At 36.5% G+C, this 10744-nt stretch overlaps 2 protein-coding genes across 3 annotated transcripts in view; both read left to right on the plus strand.

The window, feature by feature from the left end:
* The window catches only part of apoba (apolipoprotein Ba), a 28538-nt gene extending 27021 nt beyond the window's left edge, over positions 1-1517 (plus strand). The window contains 2 exon segments of the mRNA XM_087780074.1: positions 6-192; positions 263-1517. Of these exon segments, the coding sequence (XP_087636200.1) occupies positions 6-192; positions 263-1462 (1387 nt within the window). The 3' untranslated portion in view covers positions 1463-1517.
* A 3548-nt stretch (positions 1518-5065) lies between these two features.
* On the plus strand, positions 5066-7930 carry ldah (lipid droplet associated hydrolase). 2 transcript variants are annotated; one of them, XM_087780341.1, is made up of 7 exons: positions 5066-5136; positions 5868-6012; positions 6119-6253; positions 6507-6676; positions 6900-7140; positions 7234-7316; positions 7422-7930. In XM_087780341.1, the coding sequence occupies exons 2-7, from the start codon at positions 5883-5885 to the stop codon at positions 7605-7607; spliced, it is 945 nt and encodes a 314-aa protein (XP_087636467.1). In that variant the 5' UTR covers positions 5066-5136; positions 5868-5882; the 3' UTR covers positions 7608-7930. The 2 variants fall into 2 exon arrangements, with proteins under 2 accessions (XP_087636467.1, XP_087636468.1); XM_087780342.1 differs by having other exon boundaries at positions 5078-5151.
* Positions 7931-10744: the final 2814 nt, after the last annotated feature.

A 10744-nucleotide genomic window follows, 5' to 3' on the forward strand; every position in this document is an offset into this window, starting at 1 on the left:
TGCAGGTCCTCTTATCACACACTCAATGTTGACATTACTAGTCCGACATTTACGGATGTGAGCTTCCGCTTTGCTTCACGGAAAGATGGAATCATCACTTCTCTATCATCGCCATCCTCTGGGTTTCTTGGTATGCTCTTTCAAAAAAGATCTCCAAAACAAATTTATGGAAAACTGTTTGGCCGGTATCTGGTAAGACACTATTCACTTTATTTATGGAACAACTGTCTTCATGTTTTTTTTTTATTCTCTCTTCCATCAGTTGTCTCCGGAGAAGGATGCTGATGCTTTCACCATCAAAGCCAACCTAAGAGATCCCCAGAGGCTTGTTCTTAACACTGCCTGGGATCTGGATGTTCTCCATAATCTGATAGAAGGCATGAAAGACAGAGTTCCTGCTGCTACCGATGCTATCCTAGACTGCATTAACAAGTACCATGTGGCTCACTTTGGCTTTGATGTTAAGCAAGGTGGCATGAAGATAAAAAGAGCCATACTCCGTTCTATTGAGGGCACTTTTTACGAAAGTCCAATCACAGCTGAAGGCCTTCAGAACTTTATCAGATCTGTCTACAAGCATGCAAGGATCTGGTATAGGAAAGCCTCACACTTCTTGGAGTCCGTGAACCTGGAGGCTGCCTTAAATGATTTAGGGATGTCGCTTTATTTTCTGATTACAGACACCACAAATATGATAGATAGCCTTCTTGATGGATCATCCAGCTTTCTGAAAAATGTAAGATTTTCAGTTCCAGGATCGAATGAGAAGATGAGTGTTTCGGACATTATCCGCCAAGTTCGTAGTTTCCTAGCGAGGATTTTCGAGCAGGCAGGGTTGAGATTAAATCACTTTAAGGAAAGACTTCATGTATACAGCAGCAATATTCAATTCACTATATTTGGAACTAATGTGCAGGTGAGGGGAGATGAGGTGTTACAGAAACTGAGGCATTTCTATATTCAGGTGAGGGACACATTCATCATGTTTCTATACGGTATCGGAGTTCGTCAGTCTGAACTAAACAGCGTGGCAAAAGAAAAGACTCAAAACTTTATTTACTTCCTAAATGAAAAAAACAAAAAGATTGCCCCTCAGATTGATCATCTTTACTCTGAAGCCATTAAGAAATCTACACAAGACATTGAGGAAGCCAGACAAAACATGGTAATGCTTAAAGATCACTTCAAAGCAAACATTCAGGAGATATTTGATTTGCTGACGTTGGATCAAGTCAACAATCACACTTTTGAGGTCATTGATGTTTTGCAGTCACACTTGTATGGAGGGCTGAATGAATACATTGATCTAGTGAGGATATCATCTAAAACTGCACAGCCCTACATAAGGATGACCAACAAAAAGATGGACGTTGATATTCCGCTCCCTTTCCTGTGGAGGTCTTTCAGCGAGTGGCCGCTTAGACCCACAATGTTCAGAAACATAAGCTTTGATGAGGAATGATTGTTGAATCAAAAATATTAATAAATAACCTGTTGTGTTTTTATGTGTTAATGAATTGGTGTCCCCACTGCTTTTCGCCCAGGGGTTGACACAAGCTCCTATTGTTATCGACTATTTTTATTGTATGATGAAATGTATTCAAAAGACAACAAACAAATAATGCAAGAATAAAAAAAGACAATGGTTGAAATATAAAGTTATTGAATTCAAGTATCGAATATCATACTCTAATAATGATTGAGTAAATAGTAATACCAGTTAGTATACAAATATTCAGACAAAAATCATATTCATATTCAAGGAAATATCAGGAGAAGTGGGTACAAAACTAATATGATGCAATGCTGATAATGGAACAACACCATGGATTGAGTTAGTTATATAGTTGAAAAAATCTTGGAAGAACAATCACTTGTATGCCTGAATGATAACCTGGGTACTAGAAGAAATGTGAATAGAGACGGAATGTCATACTTATAGTTCAAATTTGTGTCCAATCATTTTTTGAAAGCATGTGATTTTCAGAGTGATCACTTCCGAGTCACAAGAACAGTAAAAAGCATAAATATAAGTTCCAGACGATTGCCTTCGGAACAGAAGGTGCTTTGTCGAAGCAGATTGGGGGAAAAAAAATCATGGTAATTGTATTTTTATAAATATAAAAAGCTAATATTAAGAGCAGATATCTCAACAGATCTCAGGGAAGTGCAATCAGCCAAGTCTTGACGAACAACATGGTATTCAACCTAGATGGTTCCGTTAAATCAGCATTGTACACAGACGATTGGGCCATTCTCATATGATTAAGAAAGAGTATGTCAAATGACATCAGAAACATGGACAAAGCGTTAAACAACATAACAAATGGATGATATGAATGGGGGTTCAAGGTGTCAAGAAGTAAGTCTTGCTCACTAATAAATTAATTATATACTGTATATAGAGATGATTAAACTATATAGTCAGCCATTAAAAGGGTTTCAGAGTGTAAATATATTGTGCCTTTGTTTGACAGCAAAATTACATGTAAAACATGGAACCAATTGGATGGAAATGTAAAAAGTATTACAGTTGCTAATAGATGTGGGTGTTTCTACAGAGCAAATAAACAATCAAAAATGAACATATGTAGGGCACTAATGAGAGTCTTTTTACAGATCACTGTAAAGCATGATGTGTTTGCACCAGTGGGATAAGAACCACCGCATTAATGCTCTACTGAAAGAAGCAGAAAAGATCCACTGGACATGAATTATAAACATAAAACTAGAGAAAAACTTGCCTACCGATTCAAACTTAAAATGAGTCCTCAAAGTTCAAGAGAGGAGGGTGTGGGCTGAGTAAATAAAAAAGTGAAATTTCCCCAATCACTCAACTGAATAAAATCCCCCCTAGATATTACTCTAAGGCTAAAGTTGACATAGGTCTCCTAGAATTGAAGGAGAGAGAAGGGAGATAGAATGTGACTGGAGTAAAAAACATAGATATATTTAAAGGCAATATTTATCTATTTCAAAATATATACTTACAAATTTAAGAACTCGAGCATGTGTCTAAGAATTTGTGCTTGTATACCAGAATTTGGAATTATACTTCCAATAGGCCATCAGATCAGTTATCAGTGTGTAATACAGAGATGGTGTCAGTAAGAATTGCGCTGATTCAACAGCAGTATTGAACAGCATACAAAAAACAAAAACAACAAGAGAAGATTTAATATACATTTTTATAAAAAATAGAAATACATTTATAAGAGCAATGAGGAGCTGACTAACTACTTAAAGACCTTAAAGCTAATAAGAAGAATTTAATAACAAAGTATTATAAATATTACACACACTATTTTACAGTAGGAGGCGTTATTCACTTCAAATTACTTACACAATTGTCCCATTCTTAAAAACAGTTGTTTTTTTGTCGGCTTAAGGTCACCTTTTTTCAAAACCTTGGCATAGTAGTGCTTACAGGTCATTAACCCTAACAACAATGGTATGAAAAGTGACTCTAAGGTGTTTGGACAGGTAACTTGAGAAGGGATTTGTTAAAAGCTGAAAAGGAAAAAATACAGATCTGGATTGCAGATTAATTGCAGACTGACCTTGAACGTGCCATAATAGCCATAATAGTGATCAAAACAGGATTCAGCTTCTGCAATTATCTTGGTCCTTCCAAATGTAGGAGTAAAATATCTCTCTTTTCTGGTCCTCACGACTGATAAAATAATAATCTTAGTTGATACTTTTGCTAACTGTCACGATTTGATTGTCATTCTCACACCACACGCCACAATTGACATTTCTCGCGCTTATATTTACCCATTCACTCTATATATATATTTTTTTATTGATGATAAACTGTTGTACTTTTTGCCAACTACTTTTTGGCCAACTACGCAAGGTACAACGCAATATCAACCAATCAGAAGCATGTAATCCAAAATCGAATTTTTGAAACTTAACTAAAGAAGGGTCGCCCAGATTGTCGCTTAACTTTGAGATCATTTCCCATGCATGCAAGATTAGGAATTTTTTCAAATTAAGTGCATTGAATCAGCTACATAATCCTTGTAATCCTTTATTATCAGGGTAATACTGTTGGTTTCATTTATTTTTTGTTTTTATTCACTATTTCGGGCCATATCCATTGGTAGTTTAAAACAAATTTAGATTTTCACCCAGTTAATTTCAGATCACTGATTCAATGTTTGTTTATTTCTGCATACGGTAATTGTAGTATAGTTGTAATAATATAACTTCATTATTGAGTCTACAACCATGTTATTTCATGTGTAGATTGATTGGTGTTTTTATTCTAAAAATCCAATAGATAAATATTTAAAAACACCAAAGAAATGGTTGGTGAAGTAGCTTAATATATTGCACTTAATATATTGGCTTCCAGTTTCTTTCAGGATCAACTTTAAAATTCTGGTTCTTACTTTCAGAGCTATTAATGGTCAGGCTCCTCGTTACATCACTGATCTGATCCAGCCTTACACCCCAGCTCGGGCTCTGAGGTCTGTGGATCAGAATCTACTTATGGTTCCACGCACACGGTTCAGGACCAGAGGAGAGAAATCCTTCCAGGCTGTTGCTCCTAAGCTTTGGAACGATTTTCCTCTCTCTTTGCGCTTGATGGAGTCTACTGACTCCTTTAAGAAACATCTTAAGACGTTTCTATTTGTTCAGGTTTTTCCTTGATTTTCTGGAACTCCTGTTGTGTTATCAGTTTTATCTTGATCTTTAAAATATATACTTTATTGAATATTGTTTTGATTGTTTAAGCGCTTTGTGACCCTGGTCTGTAAAGCACTCTACAAATATAAATGACTTACTTACTTACTTACATACCAAAGTCACCTTTTGGCGTGTATTATTATTTTATCCCCAAACCATTTATATTTATTATTTCTTTAATAATAACGATGTGTGTAAAATAATAAAAAAGTCAAAAGTTCTGTTGTTAGTCACGTGTTTATTGCACTACTGCATTTTAATATGTTTTAAATCACCATTGGCGATTGAGTTCCAGACCGCTTTCAAGGTGTTTTGTCCCTATGACGGAACCATAGTGACGTAATCACGTGCGCGACGCTCTCACGCATGCGCAGCCTGGATACTGTAGAACCTGTACTGTAACTTGACAGTTGAACATCTTATATTTTCGTTTCAAAGGTAAGGTTGATGCAGGTATGCTTAAACTTCGGAGTTCAAGTATTATTCATAATAGTGTAATTAAAATCGTCAGTTGCGAAGTTAATGAAATGTTTCTAATATTTTAACATTATCAAAGACGTATCTTGGATGTGCATTAAAAAAATGTATTGTTTCTAGATTAGAGGATCACTATTATTATAATAGAGCCCGTTCTTAGAATGGAGTTGTTGCTCCTATCATTATCGTCATTAACTCACATTCATTCGTCATTTGTACTTTGCTCTCTGACGTGGATGGACACGCACAGACATGTGAACATAGTAATGATGTATTATCCATAAATACCAAACCGATATCTTATTCGGCTTTTGCAAAACCATTCTTACTCCAAATGCTACACATATTTCTACATGCGTCACTTCCACTGAATAGCATGTGAAAAAGATAAGACAATACATTCAATGTTTTCTCTTAATTTTGCACCATATGTCATTGTGTTATGCAGTGAAATGGCAATTGAGGTGTGTATTCCTATTAATATCATCAACGTTTTGTCATTAAATTATACATAAAAAGTAGGAGTTAAACTGTTATTGTTATTATAGTCTGTGTGATTCCCAGTGTGAATTCTATTGCAGTCATTACCAAATCAGAACCTATTTCTTCCAACTGCGCTGTTGTGAAAGTGTGTTTCCCCTCTGGGGATGAATAAAGCCTTTCTATTCTATTCTATTCTATTCTTTCAACAGCACTGCTAAAAAGCTATGGTGATAGAAGGAAGAGATGCAGCTCAGACCGAGTTTGTCTACATCTGTGGGGCCCTCACAGAGGTTCTCAAGTGTGGTCCCTCACGCTTGCACTCCCAACACAAGATCCTTTTCCTGGTCATTCCTGGTGAGGTCTAAATAGTGATCACCTGATCAGCATGACTTGGCATCAGATCTGATCAGCTCAATGTGAGACACAACATTTGCAAAGTCTCTCTCTCTCTCTCCTGCAGGTAATCCCGGTGTAGTGGGCTTTTACAGAACCTTGATGGAAAGACTGTATAACCTTTTTGAGTGCCACCACCCAGTGTGGGCTGTGAGTCACGCGGGTCACTGCGTGCCTCCAGATTCCATGGACATGGTTCTAGGTAAACTGTCCTATAATGAAAACAAACATCATTATAAATAAACTTTACTTTACTTTAGACTGTTAGATTCAAAACGTAATGTGCTGAGTTGAATATTAAGTGAACTTTGATGGACTAAAGTAAATTTTAGACACAGTGTATGACTACATTTTAATGCTTAGTTATTGAATATACAGTAATGTAGTCATGGTGTTAAATTTAAAACTGAGTTATAATTTAATAAACAAAGTGTCGTCCTGTTCTTCATGTCCAGATGCTGAGCAGGCTTCTGCTAATGATGTGTTTGGGATAAGTGGTCAGATACACCACAAGTTGGCCTTTCTGAAAAAGCTGGTTCCAGTAGAAACTCAGCTTGTCTTGGTGGGACACTCTATTGGCTGCTACATCATCCTGGAGATGATGAAGAGAAATCCTCAGCTTAAGGCAAGCGTGATATGATACTAATGTTTTACAACTAGTTTGTAGTAAATTTTCGTTGTTATTCAACTTTGAGGAAATCAATGTGTCGTCAGAAAACTTCTTTTTTTTTCTAAATCTTCAAATGGTCCCTTTCGAAAAAAAAAAGGTGGAGTTAGATTTGAAAGTTAATTTCCTGTTTTCATAAACTGTCTTTTTATTTTTTAACAGCGTTTTTGTATCCATGCAGGTCTTGAAGGCTGTCCAGTTGTTTCCTACAATTGAACGCATGGCTGTGACTCCTCAGGGAAAGGTCATGACCCCTTTATTGTGTCAGATGCGGTATTTGACCTACCTCCCTCTTTTCCTGCTTTCCCTACTGCCAGATGCACTCAAAGGCTGCCTCATAAAGCTGGTGTTCTCAGGTATTCCCTCTTTGGATCAAAATGTGATTGATCCGACAGTGGGATTACTCAGTGGAGACCTTGCAGGTCAGACAACATTTTTTTAAAGTTAAATTTTTTTTATTTGTTTTAGGTGTGGACACATAGATAACTGATTCTCTCTGTGTAATGTCATCAAAGCTAATGCCATGTACATGGGCGGTCAAGAAATGAAGACAGTTCTTGGAAGAGACAATGCTACCATTGAAAAAAACATTGACAAGGTGAGAAAAGTTGTTTATTCCACATTAAAGCTTAACCTTCATAATATTGTGTGTGTTTTTATACAGTAGATTAATATTCATGCTTGATTCTTATTGTCTACATAGCTCATATTCTACTATGGAGCCACTGACCACTGGTGTCCTGTCCAGTACTATCATGAGATCAAGCAGGACTTTCCTTCAGGAGACTTCAGACTCTGCACACAGGGTTTGCGACATGCATTTGTTTTGGATTCGGGGAGCAAAGTAGCTGAGATGATTGCAGAGTGGATTCCTGGACTAAGGACATGAAACTTGTTCTGGAGATCACCTGACCACTGCACTGCGTACAATACAGCCTGACAAGAGGCAGAAGAATATAGTGGACCAGAAAGGCAGAATTGAGAGCAAATACCTCCACAAAGACATATACAATGGCCATTTATTCATCTCATCAATATAATTTTATAATTATTTTAGCATTTGAAATGCTGTAATAATGGAACAGAGGATGTCAGCTAGTTCACAAGACAGTAAAAGTGTATCCAGTATCACAGTTGAAGCATGGTATTAATTCAAGAAATGAAGTCCTGGTTGAGAGATTTTACAAAAGAAATAAAGTAAAAAGAATGTTATAGTAATGTGATTTCAGACAATGACCAGTTGTTAGTGGGAAATAGAGAGACAAATTCAAAACCAGGCAGTTTTCAAAGATGAGGAAAACACATTTCTTTGCTCATCAATAAAAGATGAGAATAATTTAGAAACACTGGCAAAAGTTTTATTGGCCAATAAACATGATCTGTCAAGAAACAGATGCTTAGTCCCACATTCCAGAAAACTGAGCAGTGTGTATTTAATAAAGAAATGTCCTGGTTGAGAGATTTTATAAGACATTTATCTATGAATGTTAAAGGAAGGTAATGTGATTTCAGACCAGTTGTCAGTGGGCGACCTTTCAAAATGAGTGAAATTCCAGTGGATACTGGAAAACAAGGCATTCCTTAGGTCATCAAAAATGAATAATTCAGAAACATTGGCAAGTTTTATTGGCCTATTAACATGATCCGACATAAGAAACAAATGCCACAAATCCCACAAGCGACTGAATGATTATGAACATTCCTAATCTTCTCTCAACTTCAATGCTCAACTTGTGTTGCTCAAGAAATGACGGCTGACAGGAAAAATTTAGGGCGCATAGCTCAGCGGGATACCCCACTGGGGAGTGCCAAATTCAAACTAGTTTTCCAACTTAGAAATATGAAACGTCTGACTTTACAGGGTTTTTTTTAAATGTTTATTTTATCATGAAACTTCGCCGCCTGTTTTATCGTTGTAATTGTATCTTTGGCTGAAGCAATGACGCAATACTGTCAGCAGATGGTGCCAATGTCCTCACAACGTTAAAGGGTACCACAGATGATATCAGGGTGTTTACCATTTTGACATTTTAGCGAAATATGTGTTATTGTTGGTGTTTATTTACAATTTATTTGTTAATTTAAATTATTTATTAGTTCAAACAGAGACATCAAACCAGGTCTTATTACAAATCACAATAATTGCGTGGAAGAAAGGAAAGAGCATCGCTGGAAGTAGTCAGCCATGTTTGTAGTACGACATATTTTAGGATGTCCTCTTCCATTTTACACCAAGTTGCTTGGATAGGATTCCTTTTTGGCTGTACGCCTTAGACCTGACTTAAGACAACGAGGTAGAAAACTAATTAAAATTGCAATTATAAGGTGGTCAGATTTCAAGATGTCAGCCAAATGTTCGACTACATTTTGTCTTGATTGTTAAATTGAAAGCATTTAATATGACCTCACTGCAGGTGTTAATAACTGTATCGTACCAGAATGCTTTTAATCTGTGATGGAGTGTGTAGTTGTGATAAAAATGTGTAATGTTCTAGAAGGAGTTACAGTATGCTTGACGACAGACCACCAAGCTACCTTTTCTTTTGGCTAAAACTTCTTCATGCCTCACCAGACCAGACATTGTTACACTTGATGGTGAAATGTGCCTCCTGGTGCACTCTGTTGACCCAGATCATTACTGTGCTCATAGCATTTCAATCCAGTAGCAACAGGGTGTCTTGTACTGCCCTCAAAATGGATTCATTTATCAACCTGTTGCATTTGGGTCCATTTAAAAAGAGTAAAAAGGCATATGAATGGTGGCATTCTGCAACAATGTTCATACCTTGACAGCAGAACAAAGTTCTGTTCATGAAAAACCTGCAAGACCTCTCCACAACACAAAGAGGAGCTTTTCCCTCACAGCTGGCTCAAAGGTCAATGTGTAGAAGTGTCAAATCTTGAAATATAATCCTTGACCAGTCATTACTTAAGATCATTAATTAATTTGAATGGTTTGAATGAAGGCGCATTTGTCAAAAAGCTGTAAACCACTTGCCACCCTTAAACAAAAGCATGTATTAAAATATATAACTTCTTCATTTGTAAAAATTAAAAAAGCCCACAAAAACACTATAACATAACAATTAACATTGAATATGCTTTTTCGATTTGAGGTGAGCAGAAGAAACAGATTAGATATTATGATTCCAGAAGTATGTTAGGATATCCCTTTGGTTCAGAAGTTGTTTTCCGTTGCCCATGACTATATGTTGAAATATGAAAGTATATAATGTATACTGATCATCTTAAAATCAGGATAAAGCACTTACGGCAGTCATTATTAATATTTAATTATACTCTTATATGTCAAATATTACCGGAACTGAGGCTGTGTCTTAGATGTTGACATGTTAATATGTTATTGCACTTTGTTCTTGTTTTTATGAATCTATTGTCTGTGTTGCTTAAGCTGGACAAACCAATTCCAGAAGGAGATCTCCAGAGGGATTAATAAAAATCCATCTATGCTAAAGAACCCTGTGTCAGTAACATAACTCTTATTAACCATTCTTATTTATTCTACCGCCCTGAAGGGGTGGTAAAACATTCACAAAATTTTACAACTCAATGTTGCAGCCAGGTGTCATAATCAGAACACCCCTTTAACCTCTTGCCACGCTCATCCTGGGTGGCATACTGTATCTCAGACGTCACAGTCACAAGTAGATCGGGAGCATATTGTGCCCATGACCAAGACCTTTAACTAAGTACGTACAAGCTCATGGCGTGAAATGGGTTGAAATCAGAAGAAGTCAAGAGGATAATTACGTGTCTGTTGTTCCCTGATTACACAAATAATGAGAATATGCTGTGGTTTTAAGTATGCCTCACTGATGGAATCTTGGCTTTGCATTATTTGCAGATTTCTTTCTTTTTTGCAGATTTGAGTTATCTCCTTTTATTTTACCAGCAGTTAAATTCATTTGATCAGTCCTGGAAAAGTCAATTGCATTGTAGCGCATTGAACTGCTCTTCCTAATCTGTAAACAATGATGTGGGTGTGTATGTGTGTGTCCCAAAAAG

This window comes from Callionymus lyra, chromosome 18 (assembly GCF_982586985.1).
Source record: "Callionymus lyra chromosome 18, fCalLyr1.hap1.1, whole genome shotgun sequence".
Taxonomy (NCBI): Eukaryota; Metazoa; Chordata; class Actinopteri; order Syngnathiformes; family Callionymidae; genus Callionymus; species Callionymus lyra.